Source organism: Rhincodon typus, chromosome 18 (assembly GCF_021869965.1).
Source record: "Rhincodon typus isolate 14 chromosome 18, sRhiTyp1.1, whole genome shotgun sequence".
Taxonomy (NCBI): domain Eukaryota; kingdom Metazoa; phylum Chordata; class Chondrichthyes; order Orectolobiformes; family Rhincodontidae; genus Rhincodon; species Rhincodon typus.
Window position 1 is genome coordinate 13,931,820 of NC_063349.1, and position 25,716 is coordinate 13,957,535.

The 25,716-nt window shown below is 40.8% G+C and overlaps 1 protein-coding gene across 1 annotated transcript in view; it reads left to right on the forward strand.

The window, feature by feature from the left end:
• The window catches only part of cadps2 (Ca++-dependent secretion activator 2), a 602,458-nt gene that overhangs the window by 131,019 nt on the left and 445,723 nt on the right, over positions 1-25,716 (forward strand). Inside the window, exon 2 of the mRNA XM_048607831.1 lies at positions 24,510-24,623. Within this exon, the coding sequence (XP_048463788.1) occupies positions 24,510-24,623 (114 nt within the window). The remainder of the gene's footprint in view (positions 1-24,509; positions 24,624-25,716) is intronic.

Below are 25,716 nucleotides of genomic sequence, written 5' to 3' on the forward strand. Positions count from 1 at the left end.
TGACATGGATGTTTGGTGAAGTGGATTGTTCAGAACCAACTGCAACAAATGTCCCATGTTCGAGAATGGGCGGAGCTTGTGATTTATGAATCTAAGTTGTGTTGATTTTATTTTAGAAGATGAATTAGCAGTAGTTTAAGCAGCCTGAGATGACGTGTCCTTACAGGACCTGGACTATAGTTCCTGCACTCTGTCTGTGTCTCTGTCTCTGTCTCTGTCTCTGTCGTCTCCCATCTCTGCCAATCAAAATAAAGTATATAGCAACCATTCAGTTGAAGAGGAAGCATTTCATCTCCAGTCCTGTCACCAGTTTGTATGTACTGTTAAATTGTGCTGCATGCTCTTTTATTGGCATTGCTCAGTTATTTTTAAAACAACTTCGAGAATTATTGACAATGAAATAAGGTTCATTTCCAACTGATGTGTCAAACGGTTCAGAGGCACTTAATTATTCATTTTAGTTTTGACCTGCTGGCAGTAATGTTTGTTCTCTTCAGGCATTAACCTTTATTGCTTTGCATGCTGCTCATTGAGTGGGATGCAAGTTTTAAGATGGAATTCCATTTTGCTTCTCTCAGTATTTGACCATGTCTGTCTTGGCCTTGGCAGATTAAGGGCAGATGAGTGCCACCAAGCTTTGAAATTGTGTAGCTGAATAACTGTAGCAAAGAGATTCTGGAACTTGGTAATATCTTCCATGCTGAGTGTTCCTGTATGGAGGAAACAGAGATCATAATTAGAGAGACAAGGATAAGGAATAGTCCAGTTCTCTGATGTTGCATCCTGCTGGGCCTGTGATTAATTTTGGTTCCTGCCACGTTGGCAATCAGAAGCAGATTAAACAAAGCAGGAACAAAGCAGAAGTTGGTTCACTTTACCAACCAGCCACTGATTTTGGAAATGTGAATTTGCAATCGTTTTGTATCAGCTATCAGTGTTGAGTTCAAAACACAGACGCCAATAATGAGTGGAAGCAAGAGGGAGTTTGAAGGTTTGTGAAGTTAGAGGACATTGGAGATGGGATGGAGTAATCAATAAAGCATTGCAAATATAAGGAGGGAAATTTTAAATTTGAAGGATTGGTGGAGAAGAGCCAATATACATCAGCATGGATGGCAAATGGGACTTGATGTCGAATAGGGTATGGTCAGCAGAGTTTTGGTTGTGCTGAAGTATAAGGGAGTGTAGCAGAAGTGGAAGCCTGCTCACATGAGCAAATTTTAGGGACAACAGTGGTATAGGCAGAGGCTTTAGCAGCAGCTAGGCCTAGGGTAAAGAATGTTAGAGATTTAAGGAGGTAGCCTTTCTGATGGCAAGAAGAGGATGATAAAAGCTCAGCTCCGGCTTGAATAGAATGCTGAGGTTGTTAGTGAGTCAGTTCTGCCCTTGATATGGCTGTGGAGGAGGACAAGGAGTAGTATTTAGGCGATGGCATTTATGCTGAACCCAAAGATGAGATTGCTTTGTGCTTTTCAATACTTAGATGAGCCACAGTTTCCTCTAGCTAAGGCAGATGTTAGACTCCTGAACAAAGTACTGCAGATGCCAGAAATATGAAACTAAAACGCAAAAAATGATGATAAGCACAGCATCAGTGGAAAGAAAAGGTATGTTAATGTTTCAGGTGTCTGACCAAGGTGAGCAAAGTCACAGACCTGAACTGTTGAGTTTCTTTCCCTTCTGAGAAATTGTGTTAATCAACTGAGTATTTCTACAACTATCTGTTTTGGTTGAGTATATTGGACCATCTGACAGCACTGGCAATAAAGGGAAGGTGAAACTAATATCAGTATAGATATGGAAACTGTTCCTCTGTTTTCCTTATGTTTCACCAAGAGGGCTGCATGCAAATATGGGAGAGAAGGGAACCAAGGATTGATCCTTGTGGGATTCTGGAGTGATTGCGAAGAAATGCTATGGTGCCAATAGGATAGGCAGGAGTACCACAGAGGTTATTTCTGTTCAGCTGGTCAACATTATCATAGAGTGCAGAGCTGCCTTGAAGCCCAAAGCGGAATGATACACGACATTTACTGTCACAATGTGCTGTTCCTGGTTTTGGCTGGAAGGTGGAGACTTTAGTGGGTGAATGTCAGGATGGAGTAAGTAAATCATTGGCTGCAGAGGTATGGTGAAGAAGATAGGTTTTGTGACTGGGAGTATTTTGTCTCTATTCTTATGGTATTAATTGTTTTGAAGGTATGTTTTTATGGCAGCTTTTGAGGTCGGTTTCAATTCGAGGGCTCCATTTGAGATCTTTAATGGTATTATGACTTTGTTTTGAATTTTGCATTGTATCAGGGCTAGTGGCTCCAGGCCCCATTTTAATGACACAACTTTCTTTGAGATGCAGGATCCACAGTGTATCAAAAGTGAATTGCTTTAAACAGAATGTATGTACTAGATCCTACCAACATTTCATTTGCAATCACACTGACTGGCAACTGCAATAAACTAAAGCTGAATTGCTGATATATTAAAACACGAGCTGTATTAATTAAATGAATATTATGCTGGTGACAAATACTTGATATCTTTGCTATGTTCAATGATTAAATTGGAGATTCATATTTAAACTGATGTTGAACTCAAAAAGAGGCTATTTTGCAACATTTAAAATGTATCCTCTAACCCACCTTACTTCTAATCCATTTAAGGCCAACAAAAGGAGGAACTCTCAAACCCATCTCTACACATGAAGGTTAAACTTTACCTTTCAACTTAGCATTCACATATACTTTAACATGTTTATATTGACAGTATATTTGGTGCCCCTTGCAGGAATCACAGCTGACATTTACTTTCCACTGCCCTAACATGGGTGGGTAGTATTTGTGGAAATGCCAGCTCAGAATGCTGCAGGTGAGTGCTCATGGAAGTTTCTGCCACCACCCTCGAAGTATAGTAAACTAGAGGGCCTGTTTGCTGTAGTGTGATCGGGGGGTGGGTTTGAAACACTTCCTCATCTAACTAGATAAGTCCCTTGCAGTTACACTAGAGCTTATTGCACATTATCAACCAGTTACAGGCTACATTGTTACAGATGCTGGAGGATGGATCCTCATCACATCTGGTGTAAAGATCCGACTGGTAAATTTGCTGTCACTGTCCCCTTTCTTGGTAGGAATCTATAACGTCTACTTGATGGAGCGAGGTAAAGGGAAACTACCTGGTAGTCTAACAGAAATAAGCTCATTTTTAACAGTGTAGTTGATTGCGTAACATTAACTAGGTACAAGTTGCATTGTTATGATAGACATTAGTACTGAATTTGAGGGAAACCTTGAATCATAGAATCCTAGAATCCCTACAGTGTGGAAACAGGCCATTCGGCCCAACAAGTATCACCGACCCTCCTGAAGAGCATCCCACTCAGACCCAATTCCCCCACCCTTTCCATGTGACTCTACATTTCTCAGGGCTAACACATGTAATCTACACATCCCTGAACACTATATGGGCAATTTAGCATGGCCAATCCACCTAGCCTGCACGCCTTTGGACTGTGGGAGGAAACAGGAGCATCCAGCGGAAACCCATATAGACATGGGGAGAATGTGAACACTCTACAACTCTTGCACCTTTGCAATCCAGAGTTGTTCCTCTGCCTAAGTCCACAAGACACTATCATAGTGCTTAATGCAATCAGTAATATCCCTTTCAGACCCTTGCCCCCTTCTATAACAACAGGGAGTTTGAAGAGGACCTGGTGCAAACTCTTGTTTGTTTGACATTCTAAGCTGTTCTGCCCATGTCCATGTGATATCATGTGGTGTGTGGTGCCGAAGTATTATCCCTTTCAGACCCATGTGCTGCAGGTAGGATTATGGAAGTTAGTGACCAGTGGAGCAAAATGTTGAATGATTATTGTACAGTTTGCATGTAAAGGCTGACAGTCTTCCTTTGAAGTTAAACTTGTATGTCGCTCAGTAAAACTTGATGTACAACAGAAACAGAAAATGCTAGAAATACTGAGCAAGTCAGGCAACTTCCGCGGAGAAGGATACAGTTGATGTTTCAGATTGGTGACCCTTTGTCAGAACTGAAATGTTAACTCTCTCTCTCTCCACGGACGCTTCGTGGCCTGCTGACTATTTCCAGCTTTTATTTTGTTTTTATTTTGAATTTTCAGCGTACGTAGTACTTTGCTTTTGCATTTTGATGTGCTGTTTTGATGACCTTGCTCCAGTATTGAATCAAACAGCTTTGAAATGTCTTGCTGTCTGTTCTCTACGTGGTGAAAGGAAAGTGTGATGATGGGATTTGGATGACCATCTGTCTGGCTTTAGTGTACTGTTTGGTTTTTGGAGAAATTTCTAAATGCAAATTAAACTCCCACATATTTATTTTGGAACAGCTCACGGAAAATTGCTAATGATATCCGTGAAGGTGCTGTGGCAGACTGGCTGGCTGTTTTTGTGGCAATTGATGTATTTCCTGACTCCCCAAAGTCTCTTCACTAACTACAGGGCATGTGTTTGGTTTGCTATGGAATACTCCCCACTTGCTTGTAGGAGTGCAGTTCCAATAACACTGAAGAAGTTCATCACTATGCAGGGCAAAACAAGCTTGACTGATTAACACACCATCCACCTCCTGCACCGCTGACACACTATGGCTGTAGTGCACATACCATCTGTAAAATTTAATGCAGCAAATTGCCAACGTTTTTTCAACAACACTGTCCAAACTCACGACCTTTGCCATCTAGAAGGACAAAACCAGCTGATCCACGGGTTATTCACCAATTCCAGGTAACACACCATGACTTAAAAATGCCTTTATTGGCAGTGAGTCAGGAATTCTGCAACTGAGTACTTCTGTCCCACAGACTGCAGCAATTAAAAAGGCAGCTGACTGCCATCTTCTCTAAGGCAGTTGTGGATGGTCATTAATAACTGTTGGCCTTGCCAGTGACACTGATCCTGTGAATGAATCAAACATTTGAGAAAGAAATTGTAATGAGCTTCAAAAAAAAAAAGGCTTCGTATTACATTCCACATCCATACTACTATTCACATACTGAAGCTCCTTACATTGGTATCATTAGGATGAAAATGTGGAGCAGTTGTCAAGAAACTTTTACATATAGATACAGACAAAGAAAATCGTAGTATCTTGTACGAAGCTACAATGTGTCACATTATCAAGAAATTGTGGACTTCAAATATTCCTCAACTCTTATCTTTTATCCATGTTGTGGATATTTCTTGTATGAATGATCTCTCTCTATCTCCGTTGTCTTAATTTTATTGTAATTTAAAGCACTCTACTTCACTTTAATATCCATCCATCTGACCAGCACCAGTATATTTAACTTAATCTTTCTTCATTAATTAGTCAACTCTTCTATGGAACATTTGTCCCTTTTTGGTTTAATATTTTCCTAGCTCATGTTTTACCGAAGATCTGTAGCTCAGGTTGCAGTTGGAGTTGTAGGTTGGTTCGCTGAGCTGACTGTTTTTCATGCAAACGTTTCATCACTCTTTTTTGAGGTGGTATTGTCAGTGCTGTGTAGTCTCTGTTGAAGTGGTGTTGTTCTGTCCTGCTGTGAATTTATACGGTCCGGTCTGTCATGGTGGGCTGTCTTGTTTCCGGTTTTGTACTGATGCCTGGCAAACAAACAGCACCAAAAAGACACTGTACGCCCCAACACATGGGCCACTCAGCCCTATATTAGAAACAGATCAGAACTGACTATAAGATTCCTACAACCTCTTGGAATAAGGATAGCACACAAACCGACAGCCACACTTCGTCAATTACTCTCAAAGACGAAAGACTCTATACCCACAATGAGCAGGACAAATGTGATATATAAAATAACATGCAGCAACTGCGAGAAACACTACATAGGACAGCCGGGCAGGAAACTCGCCACCAGGATACATGAACACTAACTCGCAGCAAAACAGCATGACCAATTCTCCATCGTTTCAATACACTCCAACATAGAAGAACATTAGTTTAACTGGGACAAAGTTACAGTACTAGGACAAGCAAAACAAAAACAAGCACGAGAATTCCTGAAGACTGGTTTTCAACCACTGATGCAATTAACAAACATGTTGAAATGGACCCCATCTACAGACTACTACGGTACAAAACTAGAAACCAGACCGCCCACCATGACAGACCAGACCATATAAATTCAGAGCGGGACAGAACAACAGCACTCCAACAGAGGCTACACAGCACTGACGATGTCACCTAGAATGGAGACAAAATGTTTGCATGAAAATCAGGCAACTCGGTGAACCAACCAACAACTCCAACTTTCCTAGCTCTCCTAGGCATATTAACCATTTCGTGCAATACTGGTCTTAAATAACTGGTACTGTCTAATAAGATACTGAGTACCTAGGAATTAAAGGTAACAATGTAAATGGGCGTTATGAACTAATAATAATTGTTGTGGTGCAGTGGTAGTGTTCCTGCTTCTGGGCCAGAAGGTCCAGATTCATGTCCCATGTGACCTGGAGATGTGAATTAACATGTTTGAACAAGTTGATTTTAAAAAGTAAAACAAAAACTCAGATGTATTAAAGAAGTCAGCAAAAGCTGAGAGGGTTTTACAGCATGTGGATGGATGAAATAAAACCTACTAGAATTTGTACCCTTGGGCTCCATCAAAGAGCATTGTACTTCTAGAGAACAACAACGGAGTATGTTTGAGACCTATCCTTCATGTACTCTGAATAGTTAGTGGAGATGGTGAGAACCTGTTCGAACATGTTAATTCACATCTCCAGGTCACATGGGACATGAATCTGGACCTTCTGGCCCAGAAGCAGGAACACTACCACTGCACCACAACAATTATTATTAGTTCATAACACCCATTTACATTGTTACCTTTAATTCCTAGGTACTCAGTATCTTATTAGACAGTACCAGTTATTTAAGACCAGTATTGCACGAAGTGGTAATTCACTGGACTAGTGTTGCGAAAACTGAAGCTAATGCTCTGGCTACATGAGTTTGAATCCCACCATGGCAGATGGTGAACTGTAAATTCAGTTCAAAACCTGGAATGGAAAGGTAACCTAATGGTCACCTTGCTGATTGTCATTAAAACCCAGCTAGTTCATAAATGTCCTTTAGGGAAGGAAATCTCTCACCCTTATCTGATCTGGCCCACTTGGGAGTTCAGATCACAAATGTGATTGACTCTACTGCCCTTGACATGATCCCAGTGAGCCAATTCTACAAATTTTTTTGTTAGCTCTTGTGGTTATTCTTAATTTTTCTCCCTTCCCCCATGGTCTTGAGAAGTGACATTTTATCTGAAGTTTTGTTGTGGCAATTGACCTTTAGATTTTAACCTCTGCCCTTAAGTAACTCTTGTAGTGACTATTCATTAATTAAGGGTGTCGATCAGTGATCCAATGAGGGTAAATCCCAATCACTGTTGTTGATCACTAACAGCTTCATGGCTTTAATTATTCTCTTGGCTTCTCCATTGCCCTGTGGGTGAAGGACTAATGAAGCAATTGATATCTGATTCTGCTGTGAATCAATGCAAGTATTTCACAAATTGTGGACTGTTGCCTGAAACAATCTCACCTCAGTACTCTTGAGTGGAAAAGCTTGTGCTTTGATCACTGTTTCAATTGTATTAGTGTAAAGTTGAGTAGTTTCTTTCCACCTGTACAGTAATATACCGTGATTGTGTCCTTCACCTTGAAAGTGCGTTTGGTCTAGTCCCAACCTTTGCTAAAGTCTGTTTGGAAAAGAATAAGATAAGAAGGGCTCTGTTGATGCCTGGCTGTTGATTACGACAAGATAATTTGAAATCTTCAATTTCTCTTGAAATGACTAGTTGCCTTACAGACTGCTGAAGGGAGTAGCCCATGTAGAGCTTGCCAAATGGCCTTTGTGGATTTTATGAACTATTTCTTCACTCATTGTTTTTGGTATTACAAACCTGAGATTGAAACCTAGAAGTTCACTTCCTATCATCAAATGTTTTCTTTGTTCATTGTACTTGTACATGGATTACATTTTGACCAACCATCTAGGTGGAACTTCCTGATGAGTGCATTCTGCATCTGCTTTTTATGCTTTTCAAATTCCCTGGAACTACTTTGCAAAGTCTTGTAAACAATCTATGACTGACAAATATTTTTATTTTATTTACCTCAGTAAGTGTTAAATCTTCTGCTTCATCTTCATCCACCGTATCTCAAAGAATTCTGAGGCTATTGCCTGAGTTTTTCCTGGTACGTAGACTGTATAAGACATAAATCCAAGTCTGAATCTCTGGATATATAATAGCATTTTGACTGTCTCCATGGAATCAAAGTGTAACAATGGTCTGTGGTCTGTCTCAATTTTTAATTTCAATCTCATCAGGTAGTCTGAGAAACATTCAAATTCCCACTTTACTGTCAAAGCCTCTCTCTCTCTCTCTCTCTCTCTCTCTCTCTCTGGCTGCATAATCTGTTCAGTTGATCCTAAATGTGCAGTAGACTAGCTTTTCTCTATTATCACCCTGACCCTGTTTGACTATTAGAAATGATTTGGATGTAATATTTCCAAAACTTGCTGATGCTGCAAAACTAGGTAGGAATGTAAGTTGAAAGAAAAATGCAAGGAAGCTTCAAGCAGGCTTAAACTTGCTAACAGAATGGGCAAGAACATGACTGATGGAACACAATGTAACTGAGTCTAAAATTATCCACTTTGGCAGAAAAAAACACAGGCCGAATATTTTTTTGAATGGTGAGAGGTTGGGAAATGCTGCTATCCAAAGGGATTTTGGTGCCCTTGTTCATGAGTCACTAAAAATTAGCATGCATTTGCAGCAAACAGGAATGCAAATGGTGTGTTGGCCTTCATCACAAGGGGCTTTGAGTACTGTAAGTAGAAGTAAAGACATCTTCTATAAGTTGCATAGAACCTTAATGAGACCTTGCCTGGAGAACTGTGTAAAGTTTTAGTCTCCAAAGACTAAAGCAAAGTTTTACTTGCTATAGAGGGGCTGCAACTGAAATTCATCAGATTAATCCTTGGGATAATGGGATAATCTTACGCAGGAAGGTTGAGAAACCTGGATTTGTATTCTCTGGCATCTAAGAATGAGAGATGGCTTAATTGAAACTTGCAAAATCCGCTAGGTGGATATGGATAAGATGATCCGCCCACCCCAGCTGCTGCTAATCCTAAAACTAATCGACATAACCCCAGAATAAGTGGTAGGCCATTGTAGATGGAGATGAGAGAGAATTTCCTTAAAGGGTGGTGAATCTTTGTAATTTTCTACCCCCAGAGGTCTGTTGAAGCTCAATTATTGAGCATGTTTAAGATTGAAATTGATAGACTAATGACATCAAGGAAAAGTACCATTGAGCTGGATGGTAAGCCATGATTTGATTTGAGTGGCCTGCTCATGTTTCAATGATTCTTCTCGGGTGAAATGGCCTAAGAATGTAATTTCTGTCCAGGTAAATTTATACTTTTCATTCAAAGTGAAACCTGCATTCTGTAATGCTTTCAGAAATTCAAAACACCGATTGTGCTCCTGCTTTAAAATGCCTTGGACAAATCTGTCATCCATATGATGAATTAATCCCATTTTTGCCCTTCTAAAAAAAATGAAAGATTGCACTTTGAAATATTTCAGGGGCTGACGATATGCCAAAGGCTAATTTATTAAATCAAAATTGCCCTAAAGGTGCAATGAAAATGATTAACACTCGCAGTCTCGGGGTTTCTGCAAAAAACCACTATTAGCATCTAACTTCATGATGAGTATGCTCTCGGCTAGTTTTACCAGACTGCTATCCATTGAAAACATTGGACTTCCCTCTGCTCTGCCTTATTCAATTGAATATGAGGTCTGTACATAGCCTGAGTGCACCATTTGGCTTGGGGACTTGGAGCAGCTCTATAAACCATCTTGTAGACTCTGTGACAGGTGATATTACCACTCTCTGTAGTATACTGTTGAGCCATGCTTTAACTTCAACGACGAATGTGGTATCCTCCTGGGAGGGTACCAACACTGCCTTGGCATCTTGAATAAGATAATGTGATATTCTTTCTCCAGCTTCGTGGACCTTGCAAGACCTGTGGGAATTATTGATGAAATGCCTTTCCATTATTGTCCTGTGATACTGTATTCATGCTTTCCAAAGACCAAATTGAGTGCATGCATTCCTACTTGAAAGAGAAATTGCATTGTTTTTTGAGACCTAAAGTCTCATTGATCTCTCGCCCTTAATGGTTTAGTGTGGCAGTGAACTGATCTTATACCTGAAGATCTGTCTCCAAGATGTTGCAGTCTGATGCTTGCTGCCTGAATATCCACTGATCTAAGACCAGGGAATTTGTTGGCTAAAACTGAAACTACTTCCCTTGTTTCGCATATAATCTCCAACACTTTTCACTTCTGTTTTGCCTGTCAAGAACCTCTAATTGATTTCATCTCAAGAAAGCATTTTTTTCTTGCTGTTCGTTGGTAATTTATTGATCTTTCTGATTTTCAAGAACTTTTTTTTTCAATTTTAGGAATATTTTTCTTACTGGGATTTTTTGCCACTTTTGTAGTGATGATGTGTTTAAATCGGCAGTCTTTCAGCTCTGGTAGCACCCGTCTCTCCATTGCTGAGCGTTTACGGAGCTATGGCACTGCTTTGCTCCACCATGTGAGCATGTAAAATGGCTGCTGTACTAGTTTTTTGTTCTTTCCACATCCTTTTTTTCAGGCTTTTGAGAGGGTGACATTGCCATCTTGTGGCTTGCCCAACCCACCAATTCAGCCAAAGCCTCAATGTTTCCTTGGATAGTAGCCCAGTTCGGAGCTCTGACCTAAGCCTGGGTCGTGTACTGAATTGCTTATTCTGCAGTCAAGTCGGCTTTCATCATAGATGTCTACTACTGCCTATCTGTGAATGAGTTCATTGTTTAATGCTCCTCATCTACATTGGTTGACGTAGTGTAAAAGTCAGTGACAAATGGATTTCCCCGGCCACTGGGAAATTTCATTAAACCACACTTGCTCAGTTACAAGATTCTGTTTTCTGAAATATGCAGCAAATGCCTCGAGGATGGACTTGAAATCAGTAGTTGTCAGTTCTACACCCTACACAAGGATGTTCACAACTTCAGCCTGACTATGATAGGGTTAGGCATACAGAAGTTTACTAATTTGGTGATTCTGCTGTTTTGCATGCATATCTGGTGACGGTGTTCAGATTGCTCCTTCTGTTGTATGTGTTGTGGAACCAGCTAATGTTTTGAGGAGCATACTGTCACCAGTTATCTATTCCAGGTTTAAGGGCCTGTTTGGTTGACAGTGGTAGAGGATGAATCACTAATGAGTTTTAAGAAGAGGCACTTGTCAGACCGGATGTGCCTATTGTTCTCGTGCAATAAACTGCAAGTTAGTTTAGCTTTTTGTAAGCATGGACACAAACGTCTCCAGTGGAGCATTATCAATTCTCACTTGCACCTTTCTGACTTTCACTGCAATGTACATTAATACCAGATCAGTACACAGCTAGTGCAGTCAGGCTAAAGCTGCATATTTGGTGAATCATACTCATCTTATTTATGCCACTCATTGATGGACTCACCTATCCTTTGAAACTAATTTAATGGGCTATAATTAACCAATCACCTGTAGAAATTCTCATAATGTGGTGTAATATCCCTGTTATATTTTAAACTTTTGAAGTGCTTGCTCTCAGCCAATTTTGAACACCATTTACATTGCCGTTTCATCTCACTTGTGACCCCTGGAGGAATGTTAGCTGGTAATCACAACATCACATTGACAAGTAATTTTTATGTTTATTTTACTTGGCCTCTTCTTGTATATTTTTTCTTCACATAGACTACTACATAGTCTGAGATTATAATAGCATTTTAAAACTATTCCAATTTCAGAGAAAACAAGGTGTAGAGCTCCTTGTTATCTCAGATTCTCCAGCATCTGCAGTTCCTACTATCTCAACCAATTTCAGAGAAAGTCCACTTTGTGCAGGTTGACAGTTAAGTTTAATGCAATGGCCTTTCTCTCACTAGGCCCTGGAACAGACTTCAACTTTACTAGTATTGTTGGAGTGACAGGGCTTTTTGTTGTTAATTTTTATTTCCCCAGAATGTCCTTCCTCAATGCATCGAAATAGGCCAGAGCCAGTTAAACATGTCTTTTAAAATTAAATTTAACTATTCCAACATGTTTCGTCTCATCTATTTGTCTTTCTGTCATGCCTACTCATCATTAAGCAATGTCTCAGAAGGTGACAAATGACTGCGTGTAGGTTAAAACCAAGACTTTAATAGTAATGATTTCAGTTAAATTTTCAACAGGCTATGAGAATTGATATCTACTGAATGGTGAACATAAGGTTCTAAATTCCACGTGCAGCTGAATCCCCTACTCCAACAAAGGCCACAAAAAATGCGCCTTAGTTCTCTGAAGTCACTTTTTTTAGTTATTTTTAAGCGACTTAATGTATCATAAAAATTATTTTTTTTAAAAATAGTTAGTTAGTGAAGATTTAAACAGACTGAATTTAGTAACAGAAAAATTTTAAATCAACCACCTCTGAAGGTGGTTAGCTTCCTTCTGGAAAAAAGTGAAACCAAACATTCACAATCTGTGACTGTGCCACCCAGTTTCTTGCTGCTTTCGAGCAAATTTTGAAAAATTAATTTGCCAAAATAAATGCGAAGTATATTTGATCTCTTTAATTGAGTTGTGCTGCTGTTAAAACTTGTACAAATCTCTCTCGTTTTGCAAATTAAAATCCAATAAGATAACAGAATTCATTCATAGCATCACTGATGACTCTCTGGCTTATACTGCAGAATTATTTCACTTTCAAGATGTGTCCAGATTGTTGTCACAGAGATCACAGTCGAATACTTTAATCATACAGGTTTTTATTCTATTTGATCAGTTGTGTTTTGATTAAAGCCAATCAAAGGATCAAAGGGTGGTGTCCATTTACTAACGGCTATCATCTTCCCCTATAATCAAGATGATAAAACAAACAGTCCTCTCAAATGTCTCGAGTCATTATGCATGCAGTGTACTGAAACAGCTTTCATAGATGATAATATCATTTTCAAATCACTCAGCAGTCAATTTTTTCTATAATCGGGTCCAGAGGTTTCAACTTTTCTTTAAAACTGTTCATGGAATGTGAACGTGGCTGGCAAGAGCAACTTTTGTTGCAAATTCCTAATTTCCTTTTGAGGAGATGTCATTGAGTCATCTTGAAACACTGTAGTTTATCTCGTGTAGGTAAATCCACAGTACTGATATAAAGAGTTCAGGTTTTTAATCCAGTGGCACTTAAGGAGTGGTAACATAGTTCCAAGTCATGTCAGTGTATGACTTTGGAAGGGAAGTTACAGCTGGTGTTATTACCATGTGTTTTCTGTCTTTGTTCTTTTCAGTAGCAATGGGTAATGGGTTCGGAATTTGCATCAGTGGTGAAGAGACTGTATGTTGAAGTTGATGGATAGGGTGTCAATCAAATGGACTGCGTTTTTCACCAATCCAGACAAATGGAGAGTAATCTGTAACACTTGTGATTTGTTCCTTGTAGAGGGTGGACAAGTTTTGGGGAGTCTGGAGACAAGTTACTCATCACAGAATTCTCAGTCTCTGACCTGCTGTCATTGCTTGTAGGGTTGGTCCAGGTCTTTCTGATATGGGCGTGAACTTCAGTATCCGAGATGCATAAATGGCACAGAACATTGCACAATCATCAGCAATCATTACCAGCTCTGATGAAAGGATCATCAGTGATGAAAGGAGCTAGATAGACCATACATTCCATTGAGTCAGCTCCTCCATTTAATTTTACCATGACTGAGTGAACACTTCAGTGCCTTTTATCCACACCAGCCCCGTAGCCCTGTATGCCCTTGGTAATCAAAATGTATCAATTTCTAAATATTCCCAATATCTGAGCTTCCATTGCCCACTGGGTAGAGAATTTGAAAGACTCAACCCTCTGATTTAAAAAAAAAACCTCCTCATCTCAGTTCTAAATGGCACCCGCCTTATTTTTAAAATTGTGGCTCTAGACTCCCTATTGAGGGGAAATATTGTGCCAGCATCCATCCCATCTATCCCTTGAATTCTACAACACATTAAATGAGATCACATCCCTTTGATAATTCAGAGAATGCAGGCCAAATTTACTCAGCCTCTCTTCATAAGACAATCCTGCCATCCTGGGAAATCTTTGTTGCACTCCTGCTTTGGCAAAAATATCCTTCCTGAAATAAGGAGACACCATATACCATGTTGTTGGTTCCCTTACTACCTGCTGCAGGGCCACTGTCCCAGATATTGACCTCCAGGGCTCTGGCAACTTGGTCATTGTTGATACTACTGAGAGATACTTGGTGTTGGACAGTGAAGCCCCTGCCCCAGAGTATGTTTTGTGACCTATTATCCTCAGTGCAACTTCCAAATGATGCTCAAAACCTGAGGGAGTGCAGTGTTCTCTATGCTCATGTTTGAGGTTGATGTTGCCCACAGTCAATGTGGGATTTGAGCACCTGTCTCAGAAGCATTGCCCTGAACCTTTAGGTTACTAGAGCCAAAAGGGTCTCTGCATGATACTGTTAGAATAGCCAGAATTTCACTATTGTCACTAAGAAAGTTTGGTTTCATAATATGATCGTAAATTAACCCCAATAACCAATGCAACAGTCTTCCTATGGAGTGAATAAAATTGTCAAAATGGCACGTAACTAGTAAATTGCATCATTTTATTTTTGGGCTGAATTTTTGCCTTGTGAACAGGAAGCTGTAATCAGGCAGTTTTCTGAATTGACATGAGGGCAAGTTGAACCTCCAGTTAATGGTCAAGAGTGAGACCTTGAAGCTCGAGGGCCAGTACGCATCAGAGGAGCACACAAGTGCAAAGAAGGTTCAGTAACTGAGTAGGTATTTCAACTGGAAAGTACACCCTTTGTCACTTAAAATTGTTACCTTAAAATTTAGAGGAGGCAGCTTAGTCACCCACTTTGTGGGAGAGGAGGGGCCGTTCTTCAGTGTGGCATTTGGCTGTACCTTAACCCCAGACACGTGAAGAAGCCATATAAGCTTTTGGAAGTTTGCAATGCTGGCATCCAGCCTCCATGGGAACCCTCCCTTACCTCCCCCCCCACCGCTGCAGGCAAATAACCTGCCCCTCCACTGCGTCCACTGGATCATGAAACTCGAGATCAACTGGAAATTCCCTTCCTGAGTCCTCAATCCCTGATTAATAAGACTCTTAAGCCTAATGTTCTGTCCATCTAATTGAGCTGGGCAGTTTTTGCTGAACCTTAACCCCCACCTCTGACTCTGCAGCAACCAAAAGGCACATGCCAGTGATCTAGCAGGCTAACTGGTCTTTATAATTTCCGCACACTTTCAACACTGTTCCTGACTTTAAGAAGGGTTTCACATTCAGCCTGTTTTTCATTCTTGAGACACCATTTTCAAATGAGTTACATGTTTATTTTTAAGGCCAATCGAAACAAACTGAAGAAGTTGAAGCTTCATGGCTAAAGGAAATACTTGCTGCTGTCTTGTACAAAAGAGTGACGATAATTGAGAAACAGGGCCAGAGTCAAAGCAACGGTACTGAACTATTCATCGGAGCTTTCTAAAGAGACAGCACATGAGCATTACATTTTCTGAAGAAGGGTCCCAACCCGAAACGTCAGCTTTCCTGCTCCTCTGATGCTGCCTGACCTGCAGTGTTCCTCCAGCTCCACACTGTGTCGACTCTGACTCCAGCATCTGCAGTTCTTGCTATCTCTGCGTTAACATTAAATAACGTGTTTACAACATTAGAAGAGGAATATGATCTCCTTTACTCCCCTGGCCCAAAATCCACTATGGAAACACTTTCTCCTTTCTCACTGAAACCCAATTTCCAATTTCTGATGTTTGTGACTAAACTGCTTTCTCCGCTGATTTTAAACTTTTGACCTCATTGTCCTTTACCTCAGCAAACCTTGTGTTGTGGTCCTGGGCAGTAGTACTTTTTAGTTTCTCATCTTCATTGTCCTTTGTAATTCCGGGTTTTTATTTTCGCAGATAAGTTATGTATTGTGTGAAAGAAACATTTCAGTTCTGCACGATATCTTAACAGTTCTCTGTTAGTATCTGGGAGTAGCGCAGTGATGTAGCGCAAAGAGGGAAGGAGTTGCTGAGTTTTTGTTCATTTCTTGGCTCACAGATCACCACAATTGTCATTCCCATTGCAGGGTTTCGTATTTCAATTCTGATTCAGCTTTCTGTTGTGCCAGATTTACGACTCCCAAGTTTTAACTTCTCACCACACTTCGGCTCGTCTGTTCAGATCCCCTCACTACACCCCTGCCTACTCATCCTGCCTGAGCTACCCAATGTCCCCAGCCCTGTAATTATTATAATACTGGCAGCCCTTACTTGGTGCTACCGGCTCGCACAGGACCAGCCTTGGTTTAGAATGAGAATTAAATTTATTGTCACATGTCTGTATAAATGCAGTGAAAAGTGTTTTCTTGCATGCAAAACGCCAAGTGTTGCCATGCTCTGCTGCCATCTTGAAACACTGAATATAATACAACATGTTACTGCAGTACAGTTCATCTTTCCCTCATCTTGTTATCCTCTGCTACTCCTCCATTCATTGCTTGACATCAGTCACGGTCTCTGTAACGGGCCCTGGGGCCTTGGTTACGGGCCCGCTACGCTCAGAACCGCCGAGCTGGAACCATGGGCCTGGTATCATACCACTTCCTCCCCTTCCAATGCTCCTCCGGATGCTGCCACCAGATGTGGGTCGCTGGGGTGCTGGCTGCGGCCTCCTCCACCACTGATGCTGTAACCTCTGCACCATGAATCTGGCTCCAACCAATGTCCAGAGGGCAGTTAAGAGTCAACCACATTGCAGTGGGTCTGGAGTCACGTCACGTAGACCTGGCTCCAATCAATGTCCCCACGGGGAATAAATACTGTGGAAAGGCTAATCTCCTTTGCTGCTGCTAACAAAGTCCACGCACCAGAGCTCCTTCGAGCTTGTCATTTGTGGTTGGGCATGGGAACAATCCAAAATTTCTGATTTTTAACTCTACATGCGATACATCTTGTTAGTAGATCATAGTGCGGCACTGTTAGTCACTAACTGCCAAAATTAGAATAAAGTTTTCTGATCCGGTTCCAAAACCTTGGTTTTTTGTTTAAATATAAATTACTCTCAGCCTGAAGTTCAGTTTGACCCATGAATTACAAGAGAATGAATAGTTGACTCAAAAGGCTCTTGTACATAATGAGATTTATTTAAAATGTTTGCAGAAAATGATTACGGATTTAACAGGAAGATGAAATAAAACAATAATCCAAAGATGGCAAAACTGCTACCTTGCTGTATGCCCAGCAAATGAATGCTTGAAAAAAATCTGATATTAAAATGCTCAAATTTGTCTCTAATACACTCAGTCTTTGAAGTTGCCAATTCCTCATAATTGCACCCATTCCCCTTCAGATTCTGTCAGATTTCTCCTTCATGACTGCCATCCCAATCTCTTGAAACTGATACGTTCAATCTCTTAACCTCCTCATGAGGGATGGACCCAGGCCGTACTGTTCTCTGAAGGTTCTCCCAAACCCACAGTACTGAATCATTTCTCTTTTTAAAACCAGAGGATACTTTTTTAAAAAAAAATGCTGTTCATAATTACGCACTTTCTTCAATAATTTACTTCACATGTATTCCCCTTTCTTAATCAACCTTTAGGTTAAAGAATTATAGCAGAATGTCCGAGGCCCTGGCTTACCTAGTTTGGACAGTATTCAAGGTCTGTCCAAACACCAATATGCCCCTTTTTCTTTTAAAATTCATTCACGGGATGAGGACGTCACTGGCTAGGCCGCATTTATTTCCCATCCCTAATTGCCCAGAGAGCAGTTATGAGCCCACCACATTGCTGTGGGTCCGGAGTCGTATGTAGGCCTGACCAGGTAAGGATGGCAGTTTCCTTCCCTGAGCTGTCTGTTTCATGCTGAGAGGTTTATTTTAATTTCGTACTTTAGCCAGCTTATTTGAGAAAGGCTGAAACCAAAGAAATGCTGTTCTCCATGCAGTTCAGTCGCTGCAGTGCATTGCAGTTAATGTCAGAATTCTGGAGTGAATTCGTTTAATTTTGTCTCTAACTTTGCGACTGTTCACTCCCTTTTCAGATATTCAGGTATGGTTTGGGAAATCCAACATTGTCAGTGGGACTGAACTGTGACCTTGCTGTAAGCATTCACCATCTGTGATCTGATAGAAGGTGTAGTTAGGTGAACATTTTGGAAAAAGAAATTAGTTCACAAAGCTCTTCTTTGCTGATATAAATCCTAGTGGGTTAATGCTAATACACAAAAGACTTAATTTAACCCGCTCTTCTTAAATAACAAAATCTAATGGAGACTTAAAAATGCAGCTAATGATGAATTCTGTGTTTCTGAAGCATGAATATATTTCCATAAAATAATGATCGGAGCTGCTTCTTTATAGGTCAATTTTAATTGAAGTTTGAAGTTCAATCTTGATAAAAATTAAAGTAATTTAATTGAATACAGAACCTAATATTCCAGCTATTATTGCATTTTAAATATGCTTTCAAGATCAACCCGGATGATGTTGCAAAGGGCTTCAGATTTAAATCCAAAATGTCTTCGTACGTTTGGGAGCAGAATCAGTGGCAAAACATTTGATATACAACTTTATTTCCATGATGTGTACCTGTTTTACACGTTTGATGGGTATGTTTTAAACAAATGCTTGCCATAGCAATCTTGAGTTTGCAAATCCTTTGCACTTAGAGTCGTAGAATCATGCAGCACGGAAACAAACCCTTCAGTCCAACTAGTCCATGTCGAACGTAATCCCAAACTAAACTAATCCCACCTGTTTGCTCCTGGCCCTTATCACTCCAAACATTTCCTATTTATGTATCCATCCAAATGTCTTTTAAATGTTATAATCCACCACTTCATCAGAAAGTTCATTCCATACGCAAACCATCCTGTTTGTAAAAAAAATTTGCCTCTGATGTCTTTTATAAATCTCTCTCCTTTCACCTTAAAAATGTGCCCCCTAGCCTTGAAATTCCTCATCTTAGAATTGGTGGGAGTTATCCTTTCCCTATCTATAGCTCTCATTATTTTATAGACTTCTTTCAGGTCACCTCTCAACCTCCAATGCTCCAGTGAAAAAGGTCCAGCCTATCCAGCCTTTCTTTATAACTCAAACTATCCATTCCCAGCAACAACCTGGTAAATCTCTTCTGAACCCTCTCGATCTTGATAATCTTCCTATAACTGGGCGACCAGAACTTGACACAGTATTCCTGAAGAGGCCTCACCAATGTCCTGTACAGCCTCAACATAACTTCCCAACATCTATACTCAAATGACTGAGCAATGAAGGCTTGGTACTTTCTCAAAGAACATTTACAAAATTAGTCAAACATGATTTTGCTTCCAATTTAATCAAACATAGTCAACATGGTTTTGAAAGAGTACCCTGCCATAACTTGCTTAATAATGGATTCCAGCATTTTCCCTCCATGACAGATGTTAAACTAACTGACCTTTAGTTTCCTGCTCTGTTTCGCTCCATTGCACTGCCCTCTAGCTATTGCCTTTTGAAAATGCTGACTTTATACACTTTGGTTAAACCTCCATTTTGTTCTAAGAGCAACTTCAACTTCTCCAATTTTTTTTCATAACTGAAGACCCTCTTCCTTTGTACCATTCTAGCAAATATGTTCAGCACTCTCTTCAAGACATTCTTCCTGGTGTGCAGGATTGAATGTAATACTCCAATTGAGACCTAAACAATGTTTTATTGCAGCTTAACAAAACATTTTCTTGCTTTGGATATCTAACATCCCAAATGCTACAGACTTGTCAATCTGCTCTGCCATCTGAAATATACCACTTCATGTTCCTGAAACTCCTTTCAAGCTGTACCATTTTGAGTCATGCAGCATAGATACAGGATCTTTGGTGACTACATCTATCCTGGTCATCATACACCAAACAATACCAATATCCCACTTACCTGCACTTGTTCATGACCTACTATGCCCTGGCATTTTAAGTAATCATCCAGATGCCTCTTAAATGTTGCAAAAGTACCTGCCTCCACCACCTTCTCAGGCAGTGCATTTCATATATCTTTCACTGAATGCAAAAAATTCTCAAATCTCCTCTAAGCCACTTGCTCCTCGCCTGAAACGTATGCCCTCTGTCTTGGACATGTCTGCCATGGGGAAGAGATTCTCATGATCTGCTGTCTATGCCTCTCAATTTGCACATCTCAAATCAGATTTGAGATAAGGTTAACTTCTATTATAGTAGACTGGCGTACTGTACCGCTTAAACAGAAAGCTAGATTTCCTTTCTAGTAAAGAATGGCATTATTCATTACACCACAGTGTAATTACTATGAGCAAAGGAACTGTAAGCTCAGTGCGAATGTTTTTATTGACATGGTCATATGTTTGAGCAACATTTTTTCTGGCAACCTATATATTAGATCTGCCAACTCACCAATCAAACTCTGGCTAGAATCAAATTACAAGTCTTAGTCGCTTACTTAGTATGGATACATTGATCAAAAATTCATTTTAATGTTATTTACCAGGTCTTTAACGAAAGAAAATTACCCTCCCTTTGAGTGTAATAGAGTTTTCCGTTCATGTAGTGCACCAGCTGGAGCAGGGAAGTGGTCATGGCATAATCATAGAATCCCTACAGTGTAAAAGCAGGCCCTTCAGCCCAACAAGTCCACACTGACCCTCACAACATCCCACCCAGACCCATCCCCCTATAACCCACCTAATCTACACATCCCTGAACACTATGGGCAACTTAGCATGGCCGACCCACCTAACCTGCACATCTTTGGACTGTGGGAGGAAACTGGAGCACCTGGAGGAAACCCACGCAGACACAGGAAGAATATGCAAACTCCACACAGACAGTCGCCTGAGGGTGGAATCAAACCTGGGTCCCTGGTGCTGTGAGGCAGCAGTGCTAACCACTGAGCCACCATGCCACCCTAGATGGAGAGTCTTTCATGGTAACGTCAGCCAGTGCAGGAATTTAACCCATGCTGTTGTCACTATACATCTCAAACCAGCTGACCAGTTAACTGAGCTAACCGACACCCAAATAATGTTGGACTTCGATGACAAGTAGCATGGCCTTCCATTCAACCAGGAAATAATTGGTGCTGCCGCTGAGTGTAAAATGTGATGAAGTGTTGTATTTGCCTTGCTTCTGTTATTTAGTTCAAAAATCATTTTAGAATCTAGTATATGAGTGATTTTGTTTTAGGTCTATTGTTCTCAAGGTTGTTTTATCACTTTGGGTTTTGCTCACATGCCATAGACTAACTGATTGCCTTGAATCTTCAGTATTTCCATTATCATTGTCTCATGTGACTACCAGAGTCGTGGAAGGCAAACCAGATGGACCTTGGTGTATTTAACCCAACCATTCCTATACTCCTTTTCCAAATGTGACTGGATATTAGGAAGCTACCATACTGTGCCATACAGGTTCACAAATAGCATATATAAATAGTCAAACTGTACTGTGTTGTAGATTTCCATGTTTAACTTCTTTTAAAAATGGACAACTTGCTGGCTTTCTGGACAACTCATAAAATAGCTGAGGCTGATCATGTCACTATATTTCCAGAATCTTCTGAGCCCCCTGCATTATGTAGATATTCCAGCAAAAGCTGACACAAAGTGCTGCCTCCAGTCAACTCTGGACAAAAAAAAAAGAAACCCCAAAGCTCATTATATTAAACGGGCAGTAATGCTATTACAGTTACCACTTCACCTTTGTAATGAAAAGTTTGGGGATGGTAAAGCTACACTCTTAGCTTAACATTCTTCCAATTCGCCCACCGAGATTGGCCTCGCACTGAAAATGCTTGTCTTTGTCACATGACTGAAAGCTGAGCTTGTTGAATTGTTTAAATATACAATTCTGAGATTCTAAGTTAGTTGCTGTTTGACCTCCAGAGAGAGAATGAGTGTAGGATTCCAGGCTGACTTAGCAGCCTGTCTCAAACCCTCCCATCTCTGGTTCCAGAGACAGTAGGAACTGCAGATGCTGGAGAATCCGAGACAACAAGGTGCAGGGCTGGATGAACACAGCAGGCCAAGCAGCATCAGAGGAGCAGAGAGGCTGACGTTTCGGGCCTAGACCCTTCTTCAGAAAAGTGGGAGGGGAAGGGGGTTCTGAAATAAATAGGGAGAGAGTGGGAGGCGGATAGAAGATGGATAGAGGAGAGGATAGGTGGAGAGGAAACAAACAGGGTGAAGAGGCGGGGATGGAGCCAGTAAAGGTGAGTGTAGGTAGGGAGTTAGGAAGGGGATAGGTCAGTCCAGGGAGGATGGACAGGTCAAGGGGGCGGGATGAGGTTGGTCGGTAGGAGATGGAGGTGCGGCTTGAGGTGGGAGGAGGGGATAGGTGGGAGGAAGAACAGGTTAGGGAGGCAGGGACGAGCTGGGCTGGTTTTGGGATGCGGTAGGGAGGGGAGATTTTGAAACTTGTGAAATCCACATTGATACCATTGGGCTGCAGGGTTCCCAAGCGGAATATGAGTTGCTGTTCCTGCAACCTTCGGGTGGCATTGTTGTGGCACTGCAGGAGGCCCAGGATGGACATGCCTTCCTAACTCCCTACCTACACTCACCTTTACTGGCTCCATCCCCGCCTCTTCGACCTGTTTGTTTCCTCTCCACCTATCCTCTCCTCTATCCCTCTTCTATCCGCCTCCCACTCTCTCCCTATTTATTTCAGAACCCCCTTCCCCTCCCCCTTTTCTGATGAAGGGTCTAGGCCCGAAACGTCAGCCTCTCTGCTCCTATGATGCTCCTTGGCCTGCTGTGTTCATCCAGCCCTGCACCTTGTCATCTCTGGTTCCAGATGTTTCTGGCTGAAATGAAGCTTATAGTTTGCTTACAAGAGGGAAAAATACTGGACCCAGCTCACTAAAACTATTCTAGGGCATTAACCTCCAGGAAGTTGTAACTGTCATAGACTGATGTTTTTTAATTCCTCAGGTTATTACCCCTCTTGTTAATCCTATCTTTTTCTGTCTTCTATTATTTCCCGAGTGTTTGAGGATGGAGTAGCAAAGCAATTATCTAATTATTTTTTGTTGCTAGTAAACCTTATCTTTGATTTCATCTGAAAATATTTTGTTAATTATTTATTTCAAAGCTTGGAACTCAAAACACATTTAGCCTATTTCAGTACTGGACAGAAGTATAGAGAGAAAGGAGTACATCAAACAATACCTTGCTGTCTTGACTCTGGAGGGGAAAACCAATCATAATGTTAATTTGCTCCTGTTGCTGTTTTGTCCAAAATATTCAAATAGCTCGCTGCCATCTACCAAGAAACATGTGAGGCAGACAAAGTGGTCCACTCCCTCTGTGTGCAGCCAAGGTCGTCACATCACTTGAGTATCTGTTGATTAGCTGGAAATCTCTGCCCACCTACCACCAGGATATCCTGTTTCAGCTCCTCCTACATCGTGTGGATATTCACTGCTGCAATGATACATGTTAGGTTACATGGTCAATTAGCCAGTTGGACCAGCTTTTGTATTTACTGGTAGCTGTTCTGAGCCACTTGCAATGCTTGGAAACGTAAGCAATTCATTTTACTCTTTTGCTGGCCCTCAGTGCTAAGTTATTTAAACAAAACTTACTATTGTAAAGGTATATTAATGTTTTGTTTAAGCATGCATTCTTCATCTCTGTGGATGGACCTCTAGTGCTAGAGTTTAGTGTTGGATTGAGGCCAGCTAATTCATTATACATCTCTTGAGTTGCAGCATTACTACTTAAGTGACCAATAAAGTTATGTGCACGGAAATACATAGTTAGTAGATGTATTTACCAGCTCATACCATCCTCCCACAAATGTTTTTTCCTGGGCTTCCCTTGACATTTCAAAGCACTTGAGAGGGAAGTGATGACATTTGGACATGGAACAGAAGAGAAACCAGGAACTTGAGAAAAGATTGTGCAGTGTTATGTTCAAAGCCTTTTGAAAGCCGGGAGTTATGGCAATGGCAAAGCAGAGGGCTTCAGAAAGGTAAGTACTGTGGCTTGGCTTAGATGCAGACTGAGCAAGTCAGTGATGGTAACTGGACAGGAATAAGGAGCAAGTAATAACTGAAGTGTGTAAGAATTGAACACTTGTGTGAGGTGCCAGATTGCAACTAATAGCAATGAAACCGTATGCTAGCAGCAGTGTGCCTCTTCAGAACAGAGATGTGCAAATGCAATGAAAAATCGGATATTCTATGGTTCTTCTGATGAGCTGCAACAGAATATTTTTGTAAATCAGAAGTGCGATAAGAAAGAACAATGTCTTTTAAGTTAGACTTGTAGACAACCAGCACTTCTGAACAGAAATACTTTTTAAAAAACGGTTGACAAGCATTGCAATAAACTTGTTTGTTTTTATTTTGCAGCTGAACAAGCAACAGCTCCAGACAATTAAAGAGCGATTTCAAGCCTTCTTGAATGGTGAAACACAGATTATTGCAGATGAAGCCTTTTGGAATGCAGCTCAAAGCTACTATGAGGTATGGGTGAAGCTTATTGACTTAACTGTTCCACAAGTTGTCTTACCACTCTACTGAAACTATTCTGTTCTGCTGGGCGTTTCTATGGTTGACCTTTAAAGGGCAATACCAACTTGGTCATCATCCAGCTATGGGCCTTGTCTATTGAACCTGATTCTGCAGCATGTATATTGTTGCTTTTCCTACAGTGGTTCCATAATTCCACTGGATTGCCATTAAGAAAGGGAATCCTGACCCATTTATCCTCCTGCTGAGGTGAATTATAGAATCCACAACTACCGCATGGCTGAGGTTAACTGACTCAGGACAAAAACTGGGAATTTACCCCGTCCATACCCATTTTGATTTAGCCCTATTCTCCTTCCTCTGACTCTACCTCCCCCCTCACTTTTGATGGTTTGTTTTGCCCTTATTGGGCTTTGTATGTAAATTATTCAATTAGAAACATGGGTGATTTGTTGGTGGTGATGAATAGATGGAAAAAAAAACCCATAGGTGATTCGCTGTGATGGGAACAACAATATTCATTTGTGTGTAAGAGCACTTCTAGATGAAGAAAGAAGAAAAGAAAAAGCAGAAACAGGGCTCTGGGGCTAATGTGGTGGAGTGGTAGAATCCATACCTCTTGACCAGGAGGCTGTGGTTCACAGTGCCACCTTACTCTCAAGGTGCATCATAACATGTCTGAAGAGATTAATGACAAAGCATCCGGAATAAGGGGCCTAGGACCACGTTTATCTTTCTGGTCCACTTGTTAAACAGAATAACACACTGTACCATTGCAACACCTTTTTAGAGTTATTACTGTTGGGAAGGGTCCATTCACCTACCAAGGCCACTTGGAAAATAATAAACTGACAACACTAACTTATTACAGTTAAACACTGTCAATTATCAATCGTTTAAAGAAAATTAGTAGCTATTGCACTTACAAAAACATTGCAAATGTACCTTGTTGAAGGTTTTCCATCAAAGTTAATGGCCAGTGAGATTGTTTCAGAGATAGTAGGAACTGCAGATGCTGGAGAATCTGAGATAACAAGGTGTAGAGCTGGATGAACACAGCAGGCCAAGCAGCATCAGAAGTGCAGGA